The sequence below is a fragment of the Magnolia sinica genome, chromosome 17 (assembly GCF_029962835.1).
Source record: "Magnolia sinica isolate HGM2019 chromosome 17, MsV1, whole genome shotgun sequence".
Taxonomy (NCBI): Eukaryota; Viridiplantae; Streptophyta; class Magnoliopsida; order Magnoliales; family Magnoliaceae; genus Magnolia; species Magnolia sinica.
In genome coordinates, this window is record NC_080589.1 from 71560737 (window position 1) to 71588434 (window position 27698).

Below are 27698 nucleotides of genomic sequence, written 5' to 3' on the forward strand. Positions count from 1 at the left end.
GGTTGGGATTATGATGTCTACCATTAAAAACCTTGTAGATTGTATGTGGGGCCGACTGTATTTTGTATATTCCATCGAATCCACTCTTGAGATGCCTCTGACCAGGATGGATGGACACCAGAAAAGTCAGACCACTCAGAAGCACAGGTGGGCCACCATAGGTGGTTTTAGAGGGTTTAGGCATGATTTCACATCAGTGGCCCACTTGAGTTTTGGGAGGCAAGAATTGGAGGGCCTCACACAACAGACGGATTGGATATCATCAAAACATCATGGTTGCCTCCACAAGGCGATATATATGTTAAGCTCAACCTAAAAACGTTTGCATTAGGTACAACTTCTCTCATTTTAGCAAAAGGAGGATGGAAGCAACTCATGGATTCTCTCTATTATGCAATGGGAATGGAATAAGCTGAAAATGCAACACACGAATGTAAACACGATCAATATTAATAACAGCCCTCCATCAAAATCACATTTATCAAAATCTCAGTTTCTTTCATTTATCACAACATATTTCAGTATCTCATCTCTGTTATTTGTAATGCCAGTTACAAAGCAGTGTTATGAAAGTAAAGCAAATGCTAATTACTGACCAATTAAGCATTTGCATTTTCTAACTAAAAAATGAAGGATACAACATAAAAAGAAAATAGTTGAAAACACACACAAGGCACTACAGAGACTAAGTACCACCAATTTGCTTGCCAAGGAAGAGAGTTGTACACTGTTCCACTGTATCGTCCGGGCAGGTGACTGTAGACAATAAGAGATGGGCAGTGTTTGGAGTCATTCCCAAGATCTTATGAGCACCCTTAATTTCATAATGCTTGGGGCCCATTTGGACGCATCCTCAAAAGGGGCATTTGAGGCCTAAACCCTGTTTTTGGCCAAGCTGCAGTTAGTGTGGTCCATTTTGATGCACTTTGCAAACCCCTGTCTGATCCCCCACTTGACAAAACAGGTGCTAAAAAGCCCACTCGCTGAAATTCAGTGAGTCGACCGAAAAAGCAAGCTCGAAAACCTCTTTCGCAGAATTGCATCCAACGGGTGGGTATTCTAAAGCAAATGAATTATATGGTGGAGCTCCCAATTCCATACATGTATGGTAGTTAGGGCTGAAAGTTGGGCAGGTTCAACCCAACCGACTCGTGACCGACCCGACATTGGGTTGGACTCAGGCTTGGGCTATACAAACACCAACCCAATAAAACTTGGGTCAGGCTTGGGTTGAGGTCTCGGGTTGCCCAACCCAATCCAAACCCGATCGATATATAAGTTATTTATAAATTATAATTGAGTTTGGATCGTCTGTGTTGAAGGCACAGAAAATTCCAGAGCTGTTGGGTCTCATTGGTCCACGTCATTTCCGATAACTCAAGCTAACAAGATACGCCGGATTTCTCTCCCAAATAGACTGTGTGCTACACAACACGACTTTTAAAGGAGTAGTTGTTCTATATTTTAGAAAAAAAAAATGTAGTTCTTTATGATAAATAACTACTTATATAATTAATAAAATCATAGATACAAAAAATAAGAAGTGTATTGAAATATAATAGACTAACGTAATAACGAAAATATTAGCATGTATCCACCTGACCAACCTGACCGAGCCCACTTGGGTTGGGCTTGGGTTGAGAAATCCAAACCCGAGGTTGGGTTGAGTTAGGGTTGAGGTATAAGAACCTTGGGTTGGGCTAGGGTTGAGCACCAACCTGACCCAACCCGCCCGACTTTCAGCCCTAATGGTAGTTGGCTAGGTGATTTAGATTGTTGATTTGACAGGCCCCAGAATAGGTAGGGATTGCCCCTAAATATGCTGTATTGGCAGATCATAGCTCTTCAGGCTTTGGGGTTTTCTTCCATTGAATGTGGACATGCCTTATTGTTTTCCTTAATCGTCTATCAGGTATGCACTTCATAAATTGTGAATTAAATCCAGTATATAAGGTCATCCTTGGTCTGTTCTTAGATCATCTGGTTCATCAATTGATAAGCTCTGTATTACAAAATTCAGTTTGTATTTCATCTTAAAGAAGTGAGAATTGATAGACTACAACTGGTTGTATGGTGCAGCCTGCCCTTTTAAGCCTTCTTAATTTATTTTTTTTCCACTTCTTCCCTTGAAACATTCTGTGTTTGAAAATATGGGACATTTCCAAATGGGTTGTAGGATTAGTTAGTCTACCAGTTGTAGATCATTGTTCTCTAAAAAATTAGCTTATAGTTGAAAGTGAGTCATATTTCCCATATGGTAGATCTTTTTCCAATTCATCACCATCATCATAGCCTTGTCCCAGCCCTAGTGACAAATATTGCCAAGATTTTGAAAATCCCGCACCTCATGATACCATTGTGATAATATCGTGGGATTTTCAAAATCTCTGTAGTTCTAAAAATTTTCACAAATTTATTACAAATTATCGTGACTCTAAAGAAAATTTTATTCATCATTAAAACAAATAATTTTTATATGGCCAAGTTTCTGTTCGTTACAAACATGGAACAGCCTCAATCTACACTCCACTCTCTGCTGTCTCTAATTCTATAATATGGCCAAGTTTCCTGTTCGTTACAAACATGGAACTTTCCTGTTTGGCATGTAATCCATACATGTGGGCCCTATAATTGGTTTATCCAAGCCATTGATCTAACGTTCACCATCACTGATGAACCATGCCCAAAAATCTACCAAATTGGAAGATCCAGACTATCTAATCTAGTCTTTTCTCCATTGAATGAGGACTGTTGGTACATTTCTTCTTTACCATGTGTTTACATGCCAACGATGGAAAGGTTAGAATTGACCAAATGAAGAGATTTTTCAGGCACGGTTCATCCATGATGGGGGCCATAAGATCAATGGATTAGATAAACCAACCATGGGCCTCGCATTTACAGATCAAGTATCAAACAGGCAAGTTCCTATAATATGTTTATTTGCCAGACAGGAGTACATTCAATAGTTGCCACCATGTGGTGTGTTGGCAAGCTTAACATCTACAAATTGTATAATTACTTTGAACATGAAAAAGTCTTCTACGAGGATGCACTGCCTCCCAAGATCAAGTGCTGTGTTATTGTGGAACTGCAAACATGGGGGGAGTTTCTAACTACCCCCTGCCGCTGTTTAAATGTGGAAGATTAGAGGTCAGTTGGATAGGCTTGCACATGAATGAAGACAACTGTGCCAGTTGAAGATAAAATTCCTAAAGAGTCATTAGTCAAACTTGTTAAATAGGGGGCAGTTCTATAAAGAACCCAATCTCGTCATTCAAGATCTTAAATTATATCATTTGCATCTAGTATATATTATATGTTAAGGATTAGAGCTAACCTGTGTGACCCACCGTTCGCTCAGATTCATAAATCTCGTAGTCATTTCCTCCCTGTTCAACAGACAATGATATTTTTAGTCCAATACTAGTTACAAAAATCAGAGAACATGCATTGGTAAAGATGTGTGGACATGCACAAACGCACACATAAAAGAATGCAACATGGGCACAAATAAGAGGCATGGTTTCAGAAACTGGTTACAATACGACCCTATCATATCTTTATAGGTAACCCCTGGTATGCTATGCAGGGGTGAACTAGTCTGCTATATATATATATATATATATATATATATATATATATAAAGTGCATATCAGTGCCAATACGGGGCTGTTATGGCCAATACAGGCAAATGCAGCCATAAAGGCCCCATTTCAAAATTATTATTATCATGATTTTCAGTTCTCTCTTGTTTTCCACTTTTTGAACCATTGAGGAACCTTAGAAAATCATTTTAGACTAGATCAATGTCATTTTGAGGACCGAAACACAAGATTTGAGTGGGATTCAACTAATCAAAGTAGAATGGATGATTTTGGAAAAAAAAATAAAATGGAAGAAATGGAAGAAGGGCAAACCAATACACCCCCTATAACCCTATTGCATCATTTTCGGGCCCAGCTGATATGCAGATCGATACTTTTATTCAAAACCTTGGTAAGGTGTGAACATGCAAATGCACATATGGTTGAATATAATATAATGTTGCCAGTCTAGTGGCATGATAGACAATCTTTGAGAGATTACCTTGTAAGTTTTGTCTCCAAAGAAGTGAATTTCATTAAATTCTTCAAGGTATCTCAAACAGTACGTCTTGTCCCAACCTTGTGGGAATACCTGTTACAAGCATAGTGCAGAAAATAAATTCAACTGCCGATTTTCAATCATATCCACTTTTTGACTGTTCAAAAAATAACATCAAGGTGTGCAAACTCACATCAAAGCTTATCTGTCCTCCAATGGAAAATGTCAAGTTAAGGTGTGCAAACTTCTCCCGAAGCACAGAGACCATCTTTGTACGTACATTGTGAACCTGAATGAATCATTTTCTTCTAAAATATTATTTTAACTGGTAACCGGGATAGAAAAGGATCGACACTTGCAGATGCTAATATGCATGGTGAAATCCAGAAGCCTCCACATTTGAAAACAGAGAAAATGTGTACAAGATCCAGAATTCGATTGTTATGTGCTTGGTTCAAAAGGGAGAGGGGGGGGGGTGCCCTGGCCAAAATTTGAGGCCAATCTACTCATCAAGTGGGCACCATATGTTCCTTGAATGTGGACCATTGGCTATTCATTTTTGTAAAAAGCATGGGCCAAACCAATGAGACGACCTGATTTTTTGGCCAGGTAAACTTTAGTAGTGGAGCCCACTTGATGAACAGCCCACAACCCACATCTCCTACATCTATGCTAAATTGGCGTGTGGGGGGCAATCTAGGTTTGGCAACTGCAAATGTAATCCTTTAGAATGAAAATAGGAAATGCCATTTTCTTTATGTTTCATTTTAATTTTTGTGAGCAGAAAATACATGCCTTGTCATACTTTTCAAACTCATCTCGTTCCTCTTGGCTGCAATTTCGCCCAATTGGTGATACATTAAGCATCCCACTTCGGAACTCAATGAAAGTTCCCCTGGACAAGCAAATGAGAGAGAAAACATCAATACTTTTAAGTTTGTACTTTTAAGTTTGTAGAGGTTAATTGAGTCAATAAATTTTTTCACCAACCTTTTTATTGGAATATCCAAGTCAGCAATATAATGGAGCGTGAAGTTAATAAATTCCTGCACAAAGGTTTTGGAGCTTATTATGTTTAACTTCCACAGTTATAAATGCTCTATGGATTTAGTAGGTCATAGGTAGAAGGAGAAGCACTTCACCTTGAGTTTTTCCTCTCCAAGAGATGACTTCAAGCTCTGAGGTAGAAGTGGAAACAAATGAGGTCATTAAGAGGAATAATGCACAACAAATGCATTTCGAAAAGAAGAAGAAGACATGAGCTTGGTTTTGGGCAATGCTTGAGAATTCAATCTTTAATTACAACAAAAAAATTTATACTTGAGTTGGTTACTCATGAATATTGTAAACAGTGCAAGGAACGCTTGTCAGAAGAACTAACCATTTTCTTCACCCCAATCTTTGAATGTGAATAGTTGCAAAGCTGCCTGCTAGACCACATAGGTCATGTATGGGATGAGTTTGTAATTGTTATAGCCTCGTCCCAGCTATTTGGTGTTGGCTTTTATGATTCCTATTTCACCAACAAATCCCAAGGCCCTATCTTCAGCAAGTGAAAGAGGGCTCTTCACATCTCCTCACCACATCTCTCCAAGTTGCATCCAGGCCCTTCAACCCTAATCGAATTTCCCTTCCTTATTGGGGCTATCTCCGGTTTTCTTAGCACATGGTTGAACCATTTAAATCGTCTCTCCATCTTTTTATCTCCAATCGCAGATATTCTCGGGTTGTTTTGAATGATCTTAGGGCTTGTTTGATAAGTGAGAATCGATGGAAGAAGAAAGGACAATGTAAGCAATAATGTTTTCACTTGTTTGATTTGCAAAGGAAATAATGGATTCCGTGATGTAATCTTATCCTTTTCTACTTCAACTATTCTTAAGTACAAAATCAAAGGTGATCCTTGTGAGATGGTGTAGATTTCCACTTGCAAATCAAACATGCCACTTAAAATGGAATCCCTTCAAATACATGTCTCAATAGTAGCTTTGGAAACAATGATTACAAGTTCCTTTGATTTTCCATGGATTCCCGCTTATCAAACTGGCCCTCAGTCTTAATACCGTCCTTTCTAATCTTCCCAAAAATCCATCTCAACATCCTCATCTTTACTATGCCCATCCTCTGCTTAATTTGCTTCTTAATTGCTAACTACCACCCCATATAGCGTACACTAATAGGTGTCACATAAAATTTTCCTCAATATTTCATTGGCATGGCACAATTACATGGCACTCCAGAGGTACGCCTCTATAATAGAGCCGAGTCGAGTCGAGGTGGGCCAAGCTCGGCTCGACTCGTCCATGCTGTACTCGAGCTCGAGCTAGGCCTTGAGCTCAACATTGAATCTTGGCTTGTTTGCCAAAGCTGTCAAGTCGAGTTCGAGTCGAGCTAGTGGTTTGAGTTGAGTCGAGTTTACCCCGAGTTGAGCTCGAGCTTTTTCAAGAAACGCCAGACCAAAACAGTCAAGAAACTGCAAACGAAACAATCAAGAAAATGCAAACGAAAGAAAGATGAGAGAACGGAAGAGAGATGAAAAGAGAGATAGAGGAGCGATTTCAATAGAGAACATGAAATAGGACCTTCAAATGTCACCAATACGTCTTCAGATGTCTTAGCACTGCAAATGTTAGAAGAAACGCCTAAACGGACAAATGCCGAAATGGAGAAAGAGGGAAAGTGAAATATGAAACAAGATAGTTGCAGTGCAAACGGTAGAGAGAAGAAGGCTGTCCTTTTTTATATTTCCTTTTTAAATAATGACATGACATATATAAATATAATATAATATATATATATAATATTTAAAATTATTAATCGAGCCAAGTCGAGCGAGTTTTTCGAGCTAGCTCGACTCGTGAAAAGCCCTTCTCATCCTCCCGGATCAAATTTATTGGAAACATGCTCCTTGATCTCTAAATGCTTTTGAATGGTAGGAGCAAAAAAGAAGATGTGATGTTGCTAATTGTCAAAGTTGATAGGCGCATGGGCCATACAACTGTATGGGCCCACCTGGGTGATTTAATCTGAGTTGTACACTTGTATAGCTCATCTTCTCTCCTTTCTTTATCATTACAGCCTCTTTGCATATTTGATTATCCTAGGGAGCATATATAATTTGTAATGAGGGGCAAAATTGTAGGGGTGGCAATGGGTCGGCTTCAGACCAAATTAGGGTCAGCCTAAGCCCGACCCATTTACTAAATGGGCCAAGAATTTTTTCCCAAACCTAACCTATTACCCATTACCCATTACCCTCTGACTCAAACCAGCCCACTAAAAAAAATACGCCAAGACTGATCCAACCCATTTAATTGTAAATCGGCTAGGCTCGACTAACCTGACCCAACCTTCCATGACCCAATTCATGTTCAGGAATGGAACACAACTAGGGGTGTACACGGATCGAGCTAGCTTGGTTAGCTCACTCGACTCGATTCGACTCGGTTCCAAGCTGAGTTCGAGCTGATTTTTTGAGCTCAAAAATGAGTTTGAGCCGAGTTCGAGCAGGCCCCAGCTCGACTCGAATCCAGCTCAAATCGAACTCGGATTGAACCAATTCGGTGACTCGGTTACTTTGCCATTGATGTTGCTCACCAAGTGTTTGATAAAATGACTCCACGAAGTGTGGCTGGTGGCAAGGAAGGTATGTACATGAATAAATACCCTTTTTTCTTGGTTTTTATGTTGCTTAGAAGGTGTTTGGTAAAATACCTGTAAAACCATTGCTTCTGTTTCACATACAGAGGGATTTTGAAGGTGCAGTCCAGGTGTTTGTGGAAATGCCTCAACGGTGAACTTGGATCGAAATCGGCCCAAGCTGTTGACCGAACCGAGCCGAGCTGGCCAGTCAGGCTTGAGGACCAAGCCGAGTTCGAGCTGAGGTCAGCCAGTGGCTGAGCTGAGGCCAGCTCGACTCGATTCGACTCGATGAACACCCCTAAATACAACGCTATGGCTATGCACAACCTAGCCCAGACCGTGGAATGATATGTGCATTCATAATTTTTTAAAAAAAAATCTATGCTTTTCTTCTTTATTTTGTTTCAGGTTTGGGGTTGGGTTGTCTGGCCAAACCCACTGATAACCTATAGGGGCGGGTCGGGTTAGGTAGGGTTCAACACAAGCTTGACCCATTGCCACCCCTACATATTTGGTATTTTTGGTTTTTTTTTTTTTCCAACTCAAGTGAATAAAAGCAAAGAGGGGAGGGGGTGTCAAACCCTAATCTCGTCCTCTTTTTCCATTCCAATTCTCTTTCTCCTCCTCTTTCTCTTACATCTTATCACAAACTACATGGTATCAGAGTAAGCAGGATTCATCAAGTTGGAGAGCTACAAAATACAAACATTTTCACTAATTGAAGAGCTGATTCCACTCGCATTTTCTTTGAAAATAATGTTCCACTAGTTTTCTTCAAAAAAGTCTTAAGACAATCCATAACTGAAGATATTAATGCTTTAGTGATGAACATGCTCGATCAATAAAAAGAAAATGATCAACAGCCTTGGAAGATAAGATACTAATGATTGTGGGCTCAACCCGTAGGCATGAACTTAAATAGTCCATGTTATATGAGAAATCTAAGGACCAGTTTTAAGCCTTCTCTAAGATAAATCTCAATATGTAATACAAGAAGAATACCTGAGTTCCAATGAGCTTCCCGTCTTTGTGAGCAACAAGACCATTTTCAGAAAAGACAAAATCATAGTCATCAACTACTGCAGAAACACAAAATTAGTTGAACGTGTTAGGCCTTGAAAATAAATGCAAGCAATGAAGCAACTCCCAAAAGATTTTTAAATAAATGATTTACGGGAAGTAAGGAATTCAGCATATGAACCCAAGTTTAGATATGCAAAAGGTTTATCAGAGACATTCATATTACTCTGGAGGTATATAGAAATAACCAAGTATGCAGTTGTACTTGTAACTTAATATAGAGTTGACAATTCAGACACCAAGTGAAAAACTAATTCACAAGATTGACAATTGCTGGTTTTGCTTGCAACATGAAAGCCCTCAATTGACTAGTAGAACTTTTTTCCTTTTCTTTTTGTTCATCATCATAATTGGTAACATTATCCTTTTTTAAAGCAAACGAGATTTATTCAAAGAGAAAGAGTGAGAGGATACATCAATGGGGAGGAAATGAGTTCCCAAAACAAAAAAGAATATGAAAAGCACCACTTTGGCTGAAAATCGGCCTATAGTTGCATGCAGTGTTCTAAATATCGGTATCGCATAATGTATTGCACCCTTGGTATACAGATACGTATCGGTTATCGCATGGGATATATCGTTTTTATCGCGTAATTTATCGCACTTTTTGGGAAACATGGGATACATTGGGAAAATGGTTAAATTTTTCAATGAAACTTCGGGGATTATTAAATAAGACCTTAATACACACTTTTAAACCATAAATTCTCAAAAAAAAAAAAAAAAAAGTACACATAATAGGTTTCCTTTGTATAGGGTCTAAGCTATGCGCTGTCCCATTGAACTAAGACAACTATATTCAGTTTCCACCCCATCCATCCGTTTTTCCATATCATTTTAGGACATTATCTAAAAAAATGAAGCAGATCCAATAATGAGGTAGACCATACCATATGAAACAATGGTGATTGACCATTAGTGGACCACAAAAGTTTTGGATCAATTTGATAATTGTTTTTTCTCTTCATTCAAACTTATGTGAAGTTATCAACAGATTGGATGCCTAATAAAATATAGGGAAAATTAAGGTGCACCCTAAGAAGTTTTTAATAGTACCGTATTCAACTACCACTGTTTTCTTGAGTATAGTCCACCTAATAATTGGATTTTCTTAATTATTGGGATCATGCTGTTAAATGATCTGAAAAAACGGATGGATGGACTGGATACAAAATACACATGTCAAGTTGGGCTCCACAATAGGGTTTTACGGTCTTGGGTGAGGCCGAGGTCTCACCTAAAACCATAAAATTATATGGTAAAATGGATGGACGGAGTAGACACATAATACACATGGATGGACGGAGTGGTCATTAATCACTGTTTCATGTACTGTGGTCCACCTTAAACTTTATCTTATTCATTTCTGGTACCATGACATAAAATAAGCTAAAAAAAAACATATGAACAGCATGGATATATAATTCATACATTGAGGTGGGCCCTATGGTCAGCAGTCCCACGCACATTGCTAGTTTCGGGGACTCACCCAAGTTGCGATTGGACACGGATTAGGTTGGGTAACAATTCTTTGGGTGTTACCCTTACCATAGGGCCCACCTTGATGACATTTAGTATATCCACTCTGTCCATTCGTTTTTCCAGAATATTTTAGGATAAGTTTCTAAAAATTAAGCATGTCCAAATCTTAGGTGGACCGCACCATAAGAAACAGTCATGATTGAATATTCACCATTAAAAACTTCCCAAGGCCCACTTCAAGCAGATCCATAATGTTTATTTTCCATCCAACTCGTTAATAAGTTCAAGGAGAAATGAATGAAGGAAAAATACAAATATTAGCTTCATCCAAAATTTGTGGCCTACAAAAAGCTTTTAATAGTTATTTACCACTTTTTCCAGTGGTGTGGTCCACTAGAGATTTCGATTTGCATAAATTTTGTGATAACGTCCTTAAATGAGCTAATAAAACAGATGGACGTCGTGGATATGGATAAAAATCATCAAGGTGGGCCCCACACAGTAAGGTTAACAACCACAAAGCTCTTATCCAATAACAGCTAATCCGCTCCCTCCGCCCGTGCATAGTAAGAGATGGATGGACTATCAAGAACTATATGGGGCCCGCCATATTAAGTATGTTTTATCCATGCTGCCCATCCATTTTGACAGATCATTTTAGTGCATAATCTGAAAAAAGAGGCAGATTATAGGCTTCAGTAGACCACACCACATTAAATAGTGGTAATTAAGTTATTTACCATCCAACCTGTTCAAAACGTGGTAGGGCCCATCGTAATGGTTATTTGGCCATCCAAGTTGTTCATAAGGTCACATGAACCAGAATGAAGGTAAAAATTGAATATCAGCTTGATCCAAAACTTCTATCCCTATCAAAAAGTTACCAGTGGTCAACGTTCATCTCCACTGCTTCTCGTGGTATGGTCCATTTTAGCCTTAAAAATTCCTATTTTTTGGACTTATGCCATAAAATGTTCTTCCATAATGAATGGACGGATTGGATAAACATATACATCAAGATGGACCCCACAGAGCCCGTGATATGATCGTCCGTCTTCAGCTAGCAAGACGCACCCGCGTTGGTAAAACGATTTAAAAGCCCATATTCGAAAACCCACAAACAGAGAGGGTTTCAGAAAATCTCTCGAAAAAAATACCTAAAATCAAGGGAAATCTCTCAATTAAACCCAAATCTCTTTCTTGCCGAAATCTCCTATACAATGTAAATGGAGCATCTATTCGAAGAAAATCACGGGAAATCGAGATTTCGTGGAGCTTACGACGCACCGCTATGGATCGATCGAGTGGCCCACCAAATTCTGCTTTCGATCACGCAATGTTCTTCCATAGGTACCGAAATCCTCTGGATTGAATGATTTTCCCTATTTCTTTCGATTTTTTTGGTGATATTGCAAAAAATTGTGCGATATGGTGCGATATATCGCACGATACATAGAAATCTATATATTTTTTTTAATTTCCAAGGGATTTCGACGAGTTTCGTTTCGCTGGCCAGCGATAACGATAATATCGGCCGATAGTATCAATATTATGAACACTGGTTGCATGAAGTGTGAAGCAAAACAAATTCAGGTGTTGGAGTGATGAAGCATTTGTTTCAAAATGGTTTCAAGTATAAAAAGGTAGGAAGTGGGAGTGGGAGCACAAGTCCGAAGCACAATTTGAAGCAAAAGCGACACCTAGTTGGAAGGATCATGCAACTAACCATTGGCCAAGACATTAGTCCCCATACCGACATGGGCAGACAAAATATTTAATCTCAAGGCAAGGAACCAATAGTTTCAAACACAAAGGACAGGTTCCACAGTTGAGAAAGACCTTCCGCAGCTTGACCAATTACTTACAAGGAGTCACCCTCCACAATTCCTAAACCAGAGCAATTCTTCACGGCAATCCTCAGCCCTTAGCTGAGGTTTAAAGCTCCACACTTGTATAATTACCATCCAGTTCCACTAGGACCTCCGCTGGAAGATTCATCAAAATTTCTACAAACAATTAGGCAATCATACCATCTTGGACCCAATTACATATTTGTCAGTCCACTATCTGACACCAATGACCAATTGCTTCAAAGACTAAGCAATGGCATGGATAAAAGCCCATTTGATGAGGATTCTTTTGCTTTTTTTTTTCTTTTTTTTTTTTGGTTTCTTTTCCTTTTTCACTTTTAGTAAAAGAGCCTCAATGACTTCAAAATTCCTTCCAACCTCCCAAGACAAAGCTACCATGAGCACTTTCTGAAGAATCCTACCTCTAACTTTGAATCACTCCAAGCTCCTCATAACATCCCTTGACTTTTTTCCAAAGACGCAATTCACGTTGAAAAGATGAAGGAAATAAGCTCAATCTTCCACACCGATTGGCAATAAATAAGGAGATCGTGAACCCTTTCCTCTTCCTTCATGCACATTATGCAAACTCCAGGAAGATTGTGTACACGGTATTGGAGATAATTGAGGGTAAGGTGATTTTCTTAAATTTAACGACACATGAAAGGGAGTGGGCACAAATTCGGGTATTGGAGTGGATAAATGTCCTTTCACAATGTTAGCAAGTACAAACATCTAGGAAGAGGGAGCAAAAGTCAGAAGTGCTATTCAAAACTAGAATGGAGCCCGGTTAGAAGGTTAGTGCAACTAAGGTATGACTACAAAGGCCGCACAAGCACACAAAGAAGAGGATCAACACTTTCCATTAAGGCTTTTAAAAAGATTTACAGGAAAAAGATCCCTCCATATTTCATTTCCAAACACTCATAATTCCCATGGCATGGACCAAAGATTTATTTATTTTTATTTTTATTTTAAAAAAAAAAAAAAAAAAAACACACTCAAAAATAGTAAAAAAATCAATGAAAGCCACACCTTCCCACCCCACCCACCCATACAAAAATGATCCTGTCAAAAAATAATGTTCCACATGAGGTTGCACCTACTTCCTCATGGCACTCCTCAATGAGGGCTTCCTTATTAGAGGCCACTTTATAAAGCCTTGGATATATACCCAAGGTGGTTCTTCACTCACCCAAGAATCTTCCCAAATCTCACCTTGGCCCCCTTATTAACTTCAAAAGGAAAGCCTTTCATGCATGGCATTAAAAAACGGTTATGTAAAGGCTGCAATGGTGGGACCTGTTACACGATACAGGGTTGTAACATCTATACTGGAAAAAAAAAAAAGGCCAATAACTGGCCGATATGGACCCATAATGGTCCTATACAGGGCCGACCCACTTTCTTCCTTCAAAATTCTTTTGAACATTATAGGGCCATGACGGCCATTACGACCCATATCATAATGGCCATAAGGTTGGCTATTATGGCCGCCATTACTGATAATGAATACCTTGCCTTCATAAGAAGTCTCCCCATTTCATTTAAGTATATCCAATCTTAAATATTTTTAGCCACATGCCAGAAATAAACCTCCCCACACCAGCCCTTGGATCCCAGCCCTTATTAAATTCGCCATACTTGGATGCAATGATTTTGCTCTTTGTTGAACCTCACCAATCCCCATAAGGGTGCAACTCCATCATCTATTCCTTCCTACAGTATTACCATCTACCCTCCAATCAATTAGGTGATGGTTGTGCCTATTCCCTCTAACTTCCAAAGAAAATTCCTACAAAATTTCTCAAGCTTTTTTGTGACACTTGTAAGAGTATTGGGATTGTCACATACTAATCAAACTGAAGGGGAGATTTTATAGGATGGTTATATGAGCAGTTACGCATTATGGGACAGAATGTTGGGCAGTTAAGGAACAAAAGTTCATACACTGGGTGTAGATGAAATTTGGATGTTGAGATGGATAGTGGCAAGGTGAGGAAGGATGGAATTAGAAATGAACACGTTTGAGGGAACTTAGAATAGAAGTAGTCCCAATGGGTAATAAAATGAGGTAAAGTAGGCTTTAGATGGTTTGGCCATGTGTATCAGAGACAAAGATTGCACCAATTAGAAAGAAGCTGGTTCAACTTGAAGGCTATAAAGGGGCAAAAGAAAGGCCCAAAAGGATGTGGTTGAAGGTAGTAAGAAAAGATTTGATGACCTATGGTTTAACTGAGGATATGGTCATTTAGAGTGGAATGGCAGAACAAGATTCCTGTAGCCGACCCCGATTAGCTAGGACAAGGCATGAATCTTGAAAAGCAAAAAATAAGTATATAGGGACACCTAAAATGAGCAGATATGTACACCAATACAAACACAGATCTAAGGAAAGAGGAAACAACTACCCATTTTCCAAAGTTCAGGAAGACGTTCATGGAATTGGGTATCACATTCACAACATACTTTCAAGTTTGAAGCTATTATAACCAAGATATAATAAAATTGTTAGGAGTCACGTCATATTGTGTGGATACTGTTACAGGGAGCATATACAAGTATACTGTGTATCCTAAAACTTACCCCCAACTTGTCGATACCGATAACACTGGTAGTATAAAAAATTCTAGGTATCAGTGATATATCGCTAAGTATCGCCGATGTATTGATATTATCGCCAATATTTTTCGATTGTGTATATTCTAAGTGTAGTCACTTGTATTGCCAGTGTATTGGCAAAATTTCAATAATATCACCATTGTATCAATATCACCAACAATATGTTTATTCAAAAAAATCCATTTCAAATTTCTTTATGGGCGCATGGTTGTGTGATGAAATGCATGCTTGTATGTGTGTGTATGTATGGATGGATGTATGGATGGATGTGCATGTGTGTGTGTGTGGATAGATGGTTAGATCAATGGATCCACCTTTTTCCCCATTTTCCCCAATGATTCCTCAAGCTATACATGCTTTTAGGCCCCATTAAAGGGAAACTTATTATTTGATTCCTAAATATGCATCTTTTTTGCCATTGGTTGATTCTTAAATATGCAAATATGTGTATTTTAGCATCTCTTCAAGTATCATTGAAAATTTCCACGATTTTTCATGTTTCTCTAATGTTTCCCTAAGTCAGCTTTACATACTTTTAGACCCCCATTAAAGAAAAACTTATTATGTATCTTTTTTGGAATTATTTGCTTCCTAAATACGCAAATATGCATATTTCAGCATCTCCTAAAGTTTCATTGAGAAATTCCACCATTTTCTTGTATTCCTCAATGTTTCCCATAGTTAGTGATACATTTCTGGGTATCAGCAAAAATCTAGGCGATATCGATACATGTTTCTATATCCCCAGCTAGTAATAGATGTAACAATACTGATAAACACTTCTTGCAATCTAGAATCCTTGCTCCTATTTTTGAGGGTGGACCAGTCTATTCCAAAGCAGATAAAACTGTCCAAAAATATATAGTAAATGTTCTGTGACTTCCTATATATGCACTGTTTGTTGTGTGTGCACTAAAGAAGAATCCCTTTTAAGCAACTAGAAGTAAAGTCCACGAGAAAAGAAATTAATATCGCAAACTTCCAATAAAGAAAGTTTTCTTGCTTTTTCATATCTAATTCTGCTACCATCAAAAGATAACAATCAGCTTTCAATTCATACATGACAATTTCATTATCTTATACAAGATTACTCTTTTCCAAACTGTACCAAAAAATAGTGCCGACTGAAAAGATGAAATTTGTATGAAGCAAAAGGGTTTAATAACAATGATCAGATAACACTTATTGACACGAAATGTAAAGCTTTAATGCTATTCTGAAATATTGAATCTCAATTGCAGCATGTGTCAAGGAATATGTCAAATAAACCTATCAAACAAAAATGCAAAGAAAACTATGGATTTTCTAGGTCGCACTTAACTTCCATTACATGTAACAAAACAAAACATCAAGAGCTTAGTCAATAAAATCAACGGTGAGTAGGGTGGCAACAACAAGTAGAAAATGATCTACATTTAGGGATTGCAAGATAATAAAGGCAGAGAAGCACTTAAAAGATTCATACAGCTATAGTCAAGAGCTAGCTAAATAGACCTGTTTTCCCAAGCTGCTCTGATATCTTTACAAGGTCAGATCCTCCAACAACACCAACTGTTACAGCCTGCCACCAAAAAATGCAATAAGCATTTGAAACAAAATGTTTTACCGTGCTAATTTTCCATAGGAAAAAAGGGAGACTAAAATGTGAAAAAGCAACATGACATCACTTTAATTCAATTTGCTATGCCAGAATGAAAGATAGTAGAAATCAGGTACCTTCCGAAGGTTCTGCATGAACTCCAACATCTTTGGAGTCACAACCTGACAATTGAGCAGAAGAATTTGAATAAGAGATAATTACTAGCAAAGAACATGTGACTTGAAAATATTACTAGCAGTAAGTTTGATAATCTCTCTAGGAAAAAAAGAAAAAAAAAAAAAAAGAAGAGAGCCGATTTATCAACTTTGTGGTTCATGAAAGTAGGAAAACAAACAACTTTGCATTGAAAACTGATACGTAACACATAGTTTGATAAGAATGGTGCAATCATATTGAGGCAAGTGAAATATGTGATCATTGTTGATGCGATAAGTGTGGAGAAGAGAAAACAGTGCTTTTCTAAAATGTATCCAACTACAGTTCAAATAATACTCTGTTGTACAGAATTTCTTCTTAGCTTTCATCAAAGGAATTGTCTACAGAATGGATCCTACTATGGTTCAACTACTAATCTGTTCTTAAAAAAAAAAAAAAAAAAAAAAAACTTCTTAGCATTCATAAAAGGAATCAATGTATAAAAAATAAAAAACACAGCTGACCAACAAGTAACTTGGCATAGTTGGCATGGTTGGAGTCCCAGCTCCAACTACAGAGTCCAACTACATTTTATAAAATTGGGGAGTTCTACATGGACTTGGATGTGTCAAACTCGAAAAATAGAATACTGATTTCCAAGTTTAAGTACAAATTTAAAAACCATTCCAGAAATGTCAAATAGATAACAAGAAGCATAAAAATAGCAATGGATTTTTTTTTCCCATTGTGGAAATCTCAAAGGGATAAGGAGTAAAGTATTTGTACCTTTCTTGGAGCTGTAAGTGTCCCGTCGACATCAAATAAAGCAATCAAACCTGGCTTCCTCCCAGCCATCATTAGCAATTTTCACAAGATTGTAAAAGCTTCTACAATATCATCAAATAAGAGCCGATTTTTAGTAGTAAAGAAAATAGAAGTGAGGGCGTGGATGAGATTTATCAAAGATAATTAACATACAGGATCATGCTAAGATGATAATGTCCTTGGATAAATCCTACCAAACTTTTTCCACTCTAGAGAACTCTTTAAAAAAATATACCGCACACACACCTATTTAAAATGGAACTCCAAAAATTCTCTCTAAGAATGTTCTCAAATAATTTCTCCTATTTCTATGTAATTCTTTGATAATTTGTCAAATTCTCAATTGTGAACAATTCACATGAAATTCACATCAATAATCCATCAAAATTCCCGCAAAAGCTGGGAGTTTTCAGAGAAAAGGTAAGCATACAAATAAGATATTGTATCTATTTTTTTAAAAGATAAGATACTATATGTCTAAATCTAATTGATACCAGCCATAGTCGTCAAAATCCCACGATTAACGATTTACAATTGGAGCTGTACCTTAAGGAAAATGAGAATCCTTTTTAATGAATCATATGATTCAACGATTTGAATATGATGATTTACAATTCGAATCCCAATTTACAATTTGAATTATACATGTTCTTTTCTTCTTTAAACTTGACTTTCGTTTTATGTTTTTAAATTGGTGGGAGCCTTATATAGTTTAAGAAAAGTTCAATTATTTTATTTTATTCTTCATAAGTGATTTGGGAATTTTGATATTCAAAATACCAAAAGAAATGAAATCAATATATCATTTTCTTGGGTCCATCAAATGCCGGTTTTTCCAACATAATTCTACACTTAAGAAGGGTAAAATTATTAAAGGATGCTTGGATGTTTTTTAAGCTTAATTTCTTGAAAGATAAATTATAGAGGAAAGACGAGAATCCTTTAACACTATCACAATAAGCATATGATATACAAGTTCTCAATTGCCAATATTACTTTTCTAGGTGAATGTTGATGGTAAATGGACAATTTATGAGTTTTTTTTTTTCTGATTCATTTATATTTTATCAGTTATTTCAAAATTTTAAGAAAATCTATAAAATAAATAAAAAATAAAAAAAATCTTATAATTTATGATACAATTTGAGATTCGATACAATTCAACCCATATTATAGTTTGCGATGTGATAACGATTTTGACAACATCGATACCAGCTATAAGCTACAGGACCTGACTGAGCCAACTAAGGCTACAAAACACAATGAAGGCTAGCCTCCAACTAGGCCTTGAAGAAACATGGTTTGGAGAATAATATCTTTTTTGGAATTACCACTGGGTTCTCGGAGTGATTTAGTCCATTGTTCCTTTCAAAAGCCCTCATCCTTCAAGAATAAGAATATTTATAAGTTTTGGGGGGAATTCTGTGATGATATGGGAAAGCGACATGTCTCAACCATAGATAGCTATGATTAGCAGTAATGGGTGAAGGAATGAAGGTCTGTGTGATTAAGTAGAGAGTAGAGAATAGAGAAGAATAGTGGTAGGTGCGTACTTGGGTGGGGATGTAAATAGGAGGAAGAGTGGTGTCTTATGGACTCAAAGTGAGACACAATTGGTAGAGAATTTTGGTCAACCTTCATCAAATGGGAATTATTGTGTTGAGAAATGGCAGGGATGAGGTAGTGATGGCACTTTCCAGTCTGTGTAATGTGGGGGCAAGGTTCGTGGCTAGCATTTTCATGCTTAATGAAGGGTTGTGGATTTCCTCAAATCCTTCTGAAAACATGTAATTATAGGAGTAGCAATGATTGTAAACCAATTGGCCATGAATGCCAAAAACTAATGCAAAAGCACAGCCAATCTCAAACAGCAACAGGTTGTAATAAACTAAAGAAGAATTATGCCCTGTCCTTCCCGAAACCTGGCCCTAATGAAAATGCCAGAGATTTGGGGAAGCGGCATTTCGAAACTAATCACATTCTCTAAAAACCAACATGAATCTAACCAAATTCTTATCAAATACAAAACAAACAATCCTTTCACTCCTTTCCCCGCCGTGAAATCAGAACCGTCCATCTGACGATCCAATCCATATCGCGAAAAATAAAAAATCATTTTAATATCTAATTCTACTGAATTTCCAATTTTTTTATATAAGAAAACATTAAAAATTCAAATCCACAGCTATGCATACATTCAAACCACATCAGAAACCAAATACAAATACAGATCTGAAGTTTTTTTAAAAAAATAAAATCTCGGAATACAATGAAATTTACCTCAAAAAGACTGAAATTGAAATTTCAGAAAATTCCTCAGGAATTTCTCTTTTTTTCTCTCCCCCTTTTTTCTCTCTGAAATTGAAATCAGAACAGGAACTTCTCTCTGCACTCTGCTGTAATTCTTATACAGATCTGAAACGAAGGAAAAACACCAGATTTAGATTCTGGAATTGCTTCGGGATTCGGGACAAAATACGATCTTTTCGGATTAAAAAAAGAAGGAAAAGAAGAAAAAAACGAATTGTACGGGAGCGCAGATCTAGAGATAATTTAAATGTAGTAACGGACTGGTTTTTATCTTATACGGGGAAGTCCTTCAACGGCTGAAATCTTTCGAGTTCCATGTCTCACCTGTAACTTGTGTAAAATGTAAGAAAGTTACAGGTGAGTTTCTTACAGTTTGTGTTTGGGGGAGAAATGTTAGAGGTAACAAGATCTCAACCTGTAACTTTCTATCAAGTAAGATTGCAAGAAATGTAAAAGGGGAATTAGGTGTTTTTCAAGTCACGGGTTACATTGTTACAGGCAACGGCTATCCATTTTGAATTTGGGAGAGGAAGGTGGAAACGCAGCTGCATTGAAAGTGCACCTACCTGCTCTGAACCGACGTCAACTTCTCCCTCTCTCAGCGTCTCCTCTCTCTCTCTCTCTCTCTGCTCTAGCAAGGTAAGCCCAGACCCTTATTTGTTTTTCTTTTTTCTTTTTTTTTTTTTTCATCCTCATCATTTTTTTTTTTTAATTCGGGACAGTGCGGAAGGAAACGGATTGGCTACTCCCCTGCCACCAGCAAATGGCTGATGGTCGGTGCTCTGTGGGCCCCACTATGATGTATGTGTTTCATCCATGCCGTCCATCTATTTTTCCAAATCCTTTTATTGTACAAGACCAAATTTTATTTATATAAAAATCTCAAGTGGCCCACATTACAGGAAACAGTGTTGAATGAGCGTTAACCATTAAAAACATTTTGGGGCCATAAAAGTTTTGGATCAAGCTGATTTTTTTTTTCCCTTCATCTGGGACTGTATGACCTAATCAAAATATTGGATGTCAAATAAACAGTACATTGGGCATTAGGAGGATTTTAATGGTGGATATCCAATCACTATTGTTTTCCTGTGGTGTGGTCCACCTGAGATTTATATACCTATAATTAATCGGATAACTGCCTAAAATTATTAGTAAAAATGGATGAACGAAATGGATGGGCCAACAGAGCACTGAACACCAGCCAGCTGGTGGAATAGGGAGTAGCCAATCCGTTACCGGCGGGGAACGGGCGCTGTTTGCTCAAATACGGCGCTCAAATGCAAGTGTTATATTTGGTGTGGTCCACTTTAGCGTTAGATCTACCTCATTTTTTATGCACAAATATTAAATTGATCAAAGAAAAGAGATGGACGGCGTGGATAAACAGATACATCATGGTGGGCCCACCACAAAACAGATACACCTCAAATGCAAGGTATGTATATGAAACAAAAAAAAAAAGAAAAAAAAAAAGTATTTTTTCGAATTTTTACATTTTATTTGATAAAATATTTGAAAAACCTTTACTGCTATTTTATGAACAGGGATTTTGAAAAACCTTTGCTGCTATTTTGCCGCACAGGCAAATCCGGCTCGATCTTGGCTTGAACTCAGCCCGTACTGGCCAAAGTTGCTGACCGAACCGAGCCGAGTTGGCCAGTCAAACTCAAGGACTGGGCTGAGCCAAGTTCAAGCTGAAGTTAGCTACTGGCTGAGCCATGTTGAGATGAGGCCAGCTCGACTCAGTTCCACTTGATGTACACCCTTATATGTAACTAACATATATATGTTGTCCAAACACATAACTAAGTTATTTATAAGTAAATCATATCTTACGCCCATAGAGAATGATCCGTGACTTTCTTTCACCAGTATAGGTTACCTGTAACTTATATATTAAAAAACTTATAGGCATCAAAATGCAGCCTGTCCTCATTGGGTAATGTGCGTGGCGTTTCTTTATTACTCTACTCGTGTCGTTTTCTCGAACTCAGTGAGGAAGGGAGATGGAGTTAGATAGGGCCCACCACATGGACGGTCTTGGATCATCGACCGGTGGAGTTCAAGCGCCGTTGGGGCAAGAGCCGGAATATGGGACCCTTTGAGGAATTATTCCAGAGGAGATGGCACCGAAAACACTTACGTAGGTAACTAATTGGTGTCAATCTCTCTAACTCAGGGAAATGACTTGACATGAATTAGATCCACTCCGTATATTAGATTCATCATCGTATTTTTGGCCTTTCTATTTTAAAAATCATCCTGATTCAATATCCAAGTGGGCCATTCTATTGAATTATACCAAAAGGCCTCTAAATTTAAGTGGTTTAGCACACCTGAGTTTTGTAATACTTTGATTTTTAGGATATTCTTTCATCCTGGTGAGTCACATGGGATGAATAGATTGGATTTCAGTTAAAACATCACGTTAGGCCGAACAAAAAACCTAAGGGTGGGCATCCAATGTCATATTTTGTTTCCTAGACTGTGGCCTACAGAGATTTGATATGGTCATGATTTCATAATTGTAAAGTGAAAATTATGTATCTTACATGTTGGACGGGTCAGATCTTGTGAAATTTCTACCAACTTGAGGATCTTTATGCGAAGTACCCTTGTATACCTTGATGAACAGGAATGAAAACGAAGGTGGGTCGCCTCTGTCCCGGGCACAGAGATATTCGTGTGCCTACTGTTGTCAGAAGCTGTATGGGGCCCACAGAGATTTCCGTGGAAAATCCACTCCGTCCATCAGTTTTTCAAGAAGATAATAGGATAGAGGGCTAAAAAACAGGCAGATCCAAACTCATGTGGGCCATACCACACGAAATAGAACTCCCACCATTGGAAACTTTGTGGGGCCACGAAAAGTTTTGTATAACGATGATATTGTCTATGCAGTTTATATGAGTGGAAATAACCTTATGAACGGTTTGGATGGAATCTAAACGTCATGGTCAGCTCCAAGAATGTTCAACGGTGGACGTTTTCTTTCCCACCATCTCGTTTGGTGTGGCCCACCTGAGTATTATACCTGCCTGATTTTTATATTCTTCCACTATCGTAGTCTTGAAAAACTGATGGACGGAGTATAACTGTCACAGAGATCTCAGTGGCCCCACACAGCTTCCGACAACAGGGGATGGAGTATCTCTATGCCCAGGGAAAACGGTTGCGTGACTACACGAAGTGACGTAGAGGCCTGTGACTATTCCCTCACGTGGATGGAGTGGTTCATGCTGATGAAATCCACCCCGTCCATTTGCCGTGCCCACCCTGTTTGTACGCCCAAAAATCATCGTAATCACAGGTGGGCTACACCACTAGGAACGGTTGAGATGGAAAGTCCAAATCGTCCAATTTGTGTCTGGGTCCACTGTGGTGGGTATATGCCATCCAATCGGGAGCGGATTAGGTGAGAACCGGGATCCACTGGGTGGGTGGGACCCCTTACTGTGGGGCTCATAGTGATGTATGTGCCTTAAATCCACACCGTCCAACCATTTTGAAAGCTCGTTTTATGGCATGATCCAAAAAATGAAGATGACTCAATCTTAGGTGGACCACACCACAGGAAACAGTCGTGGTGATTGAATCCCCACCATTAATACTTCATTGGATCCACTGGAATGTTTATTTTCCATCCAACCTGTTGATAAGGTCTCAAACACCTGGACAAAGAGACCACACAAATATCATATATATCCAAAGCTTTTGTGGCCCACAAGATGTTTTTAATGGCCGATCACCACTTTTCATGTACTGTGGTCCATCTAGGATTTAGAACTACTTCATTTTTTTTATCGTGCCCTGAAATGAGGTTTTAATACGGATGGACGGTGTGGATGTAGTCACATGCATCAAAGTGGGACCCACAGTCAGGGGTCCCACCTACCTCAGTGGTGGCGGGGTCTCACCGCTGTTCCGGTCATCCAACCTACTCATCTGATACGCGGTTGGGCACCATGTATTCAACGGTAGTTGATGGTAATTGGACTTTTTGGTGCGTTTGACCCAATGTAATTGACGTTAAAAGTAAATAAAGGGAGCGGATTAGGTGAAACACGCGGGTTAGGTGCAGACAAGGTCAGTAGCCAAATCGCTATTGAAGTGACGTCACCAAGCTCTGTGGACCCCACCATGATGCGTGTATTGTATCCATACGAGTCCAACCATTTGTAGAGATCATTTTATGGCATGAGAAAAAGAATGAAATAGATCTAAAGTTCAAGCGGACCCACCATAGAAAACCGTGGGATCAGTCACACCCACCCTTGAAACATTTATAGGGCCCACCATAATATAATTTTTAGATCCAACTTATTCATAAGTTAACATAGAGATAGATGAAGTGAACAAAAAAATATATGCTTGATCAAAAACTTCTATGGCCCCTAAGAAGTTTTGAACGGTGGATGTCACTGTCTCCACTGTTTTCTATGATGGGATCTTCTTGAACTTTAAATCTATCTCATTATTTTTCTCATGCCATAAAACGATCACTCCAAATGGTTTGGACGGTATGGATACATCACATGCATCATGGTGGGGTCCACAGAGCTTGGTGGTGATTTGGCTACTGACCTTGTCAGTATCTAATCCACGCTCCGACTCACACTAGAAGGTTCTGCCCACCTTGATATATGTGTACTGTATCTACTCCATTCATCTGGTTTTTTCCAGATCATTTTAGGACATTTTCCAAAAATGAAGTAGATCCAATTATCAGGTGGACCATATCATAATAAACATGGTGATTAACGGTTAATGTGCTACAAAAGTTTTGAGTCAAGCTGATATTTTGCTTTCCCTCTCATTTAGACTATCGAAACATATCGGTTTACCCTAAGAAGCTTTTAATGGTAGAGCTTTCAATTACCACTGTTTCAAATGATACGAATGGTGGGGCCTTAAATCACCGCTTTTTCGTACCATGATAATAAGAACTTAGAACTGCTTCATTCTTGGGATGATACCCTGAAATGATACGTGAAAACGTATGCAAAAACAGATGGACTGTGCAGTTACATAATACATGGATTAAGGTAGGGCAACATTGGGGTTTCACCTAAGCTGCTCCCAGTAAATGAAAGGTTTTTTTGTGTGGGCTCCACAGTGGGTGTTAAATGTCATCACTACCTCTCTTGAATATTCCAGAGTCTTCCAGAAACTTCCAGACATTTTTGAAAAATTCTAGAATTTTTTAGAATCTTCCGAAAACTTTTAGAGTTTGATAGAGTTTTCTTAACTCTTGACCTTCCGAATTATCTTAGAATGTTCCGTACATGTTGGACGGGTCAGATCTTGTGAAATTTCTACCAACTTGAGGATCTTTATGCGAAGTACCCTTGTATACCTTGATGAACAGGAATGAAAACGAAGGTGGGTCGCCTCTGTCCCGGGCACAGATATTCGTGTGCCTACTGTTGTCGGAAGCTGTGTGGGGCCCACAGAGATTTCCGTGGAAAATCCACTCCGTCCATCAGTTTTTCAAGACGATAATAGGATAGGGGGCTAAAAAACAGGCAGATCCAAACTCATGTGGGCCGTACCACATGAAATAGAATTCCACCATTGGAAACTTTGTGGGGCCACGAAAGTTTTGTATATCGATGATATTTTACCTGCAGTTTATATGTTTATATGAGTGGAAATAACCTTATGAACGGTTTGGATGGAATCTAAACGTCATGGTCAGCTCCAAGAATGTTCAACGCTGGACGTTTTCTTTCCCACCATCTCGTTTGGTGTGGCCCACCTGAGTATTGGACCTGCCTGATTTTTATATTCTTGCACTATCGTAGTCTTGAAAAACTGATGGACGGAGTATATCTGTCACGGCAGTGGCCCCACACAGCTTCCGACAACAGGGGGCACAGCAGTATCTCTCTGCCCAGGGAAAACGCTTGCGTGACTGCACGAAGTGACGTAGATGCCTGTGACTATTCCCTCACGTGGATGGAGTAGTTCATGGTGATGAAATCCACCCCGTCCATTTGCCGTGCCCACCCTGTTTGTACGCCCAAAAATCATCGTAATCACAGGTGGGCTACACCACTAGGAACGGTTGAGATGCAAAGTCCAAATCGTCCAATTTGTGTCTGGGTCCACTGTGGTGGGTATATGCCATCCAATCGGGAGCGAATTAGGTGAGAACCGGGATCCACTGGGTGGGTGGGACCCCTTACACCGTCCAACCATTTTGCAAGCACGTTTTATGGCATGATCCAAAAAATGAAGATGATTCAATCTTAGGTGGACCACACCACAGGAAACAGTCGTGGTGATTGAATCCCCACCATTAATACTTCATTGGATCCACCAGAATGTTTATTTTCCATCCAACCTGTTGATAAGGTCTCAAACACCTGGACGAAGAGACCACACAAATATCATATATATCCAAAGCTTTTGTGGCCCACAAGATGTTTTTAATGGTCGATCACCACTTTTCATGTACTGTGGTCCATCTAGGATTTGGAACTGCTTCATTTTTTTTATCATGCACTAAAATGAGCTTTTAATACGGATGGACGGTGTGGATGTAGTCACATACATCAAAGTGGGACCCAAAGTCAGGGGTCCCGCCCAGTGGCGGGGTCTCACCGCTATTCCGGTCATCGCACCTACTCATCTGACACGCCGTTGGGCAGCATGTATTCAACGGCAGTTGTTGGTAATTGGACTTTTTGGTGCGTTTGACTCAATGTTGACGTTAAAGGTAAATAAAGGGGGCGGATTAGGTGAGACGCAGATTAGATACAGACAAGGTTAGCCAAATCGCTATTGAAGAGACGTCACGAAGCTCGGTGGATCCCACCATGATGCGTGTGTTGTATCCATACGGTCCAACCATTTGTAGAGATCGTATTATGGCATGAGAAAAAGAATGAGATAGATCTGAAGTTCAAGTGGACCCACCACAGAAAACCGTGGGATCAGTCACACCCACCCTCGAAACATTTATAGGGCCCACCATAATATATTTTTTAGATCCAACCTATTCATAAGTTAACATAGAGATAGATGAAGTGAACAAAAAAAATATAAGCTTGATCAGAAACTTCTGTGGCCCCTAAGAAGTTTTGAACGGTGGATGTCACTGTCTCCACTGTTTTCTATGATGGGATCTTCTTGAACTTTAGATCTATCTCATTATTTTTCTCATGCCATAAAATGATCACTCCAAATGGCGGTATGGATACATCACATGCATCATGGTGAGGTCCACAGAGATCATTATACACGGGCTGAAGCCCGAGTATAATGCTTTTATCACGGCAATACGAGGTTGGCCTACTCAACCTACTCTCATAGAGTTGGAGAATTTGTTGGCCAATCAAGAAAGTTTATGCAAACAAATGGCTGGAGTGTCGATAAACAAGGAAGAGGAAGCACTCTACTGCAATAATAAAAAAGGCGGACATCGACAGCAGAACAGAAAGGGCGAACAAAGTCAGCAGAACTTTGGAAAGTCCAAGAAGAGAGAAGAGCAAGGAAGAAGTCCTCGGACAGGGGGAGTTCAATCCGACAACAACACAAATAAACGACGATCCTCCGTATCTCGAAGGTATGATATAGAGTGTTTCAATTGCGGCAAGAAAGGTCACTTTGCAAAAAATTGTTGGTTCAAGAAAAAATCAGCCGAAGGTAACTTGGTGACTTCTAGAAATCACCAAGAAGACAGTGAAGATGACTGGGACTTTCAGGCATCCTTAGCAGTGTCTGAATCCATCAAAGGAGATTGTTCAGAGAAGGAGATAGATTTTGATGAACCACTCAAGCAGTCTAACACAGTCACTGACGAAGTAGCTGCTTCCTCAATAGTGACAGAGACGGGTGAAATAGCCCTTGCCGCAGTTTTCAATCAAGGAGCTATCAACTACAGTGATGATTGGATTGTTGATTCAGGGTGCTACAAATCAAGGAATGTTGTCTTTGATGAAGCCTCATCATGGTGGTTGCCACTGAAGGAGGAGCTGCCAAGCTCTCAAGACTTATAAGATGAACTGCATGAGAAGATGGGGGAGACAAGGGAAGGAGAAGAATCTCCTAATTCAACT

General features: G+C 38.9%; 1 protein-coding gene across 3 annotated transcripts; it reads right to left on the reverse strand.

Moving 5' to 3' along the window:
- Nucleotides 1-419: 419 nt before the first annotated feature.
- On the reverse strand, nucleotides 420-20288 carry LOC131231306 (phosphomannomutase-like). 3 transcript variants are annotated; one of them, XM_058227455.1, is made up of 13 exons: nucleotides 20199-20288; nucleotides 19603-19737; nucleotides 17284-17384; nucleotides 16479-16523; nucleotides 16257-16323; nucleotides 8731-8807; nucleotides 5229-5264; nucleotides 5077-5132; nucleotides 4882-4981; nucleotides 4280-4375; nucleotides 4090-4179; nucleotides 3341-3392; nucleotides 420-756 (listed from the first exon to the last, which is right to left on the reverse strand). In XM_058227455.1, the coding sequence occupies exons 3-13, from the start codon at nucleotides 17353-17355 to the stop codon at nucleotides 686-688; spliced, it is 762 nt and encodes a 253-aa protein (XP_058083438.1). In that variant the 5' UTR covers nucleotides 17356-17384; nucleotides 19603-19737; nucleotides 20199-20288; the 3' UTR covers nucleotides 420-685. The 3 variants fall into 3 exon arrangements, with proteins under 3 accessions (XP_058083438.1, XP_058083439.1, XP_058083437.1); XM_058227456.1 differs by lacking the exon at nucleotides 20199-20288 and adding an exon at nucleotides 19894-20000; XM_058227454.1 differs by lacking the exon at nucleotides 20199-20288 and having other exon boundaries at nucleotides 19603-19845.
- Between the last annotated feature and the right edge of the window lie 7410 nt (nucleotides 20289-27698).

Coding starts and splice junctions, on each gene's coding strand:
- LOC131231306 (XM_058227455.1), bottom strand. CDS start 17,355: ATGATGGCTGGGAGGAAGCCAGGTTTGATTGCTTTATTTGATGTCGAC. Junction 5,265..8,730: donor GGAAGCTCATTGGAACTCAG/GTATTCTTCTTG, acceptor CTTCTACCTCAG/AGCTTGAAGTCATCTCTTGG. Junction 4,180..4,279: donor GAGGACAGATAAGCTTTGAT/GTGAGTTTGCAC, acceptor TGCTTGTAACAG/GTATTCCCACAAGGTTGGGA.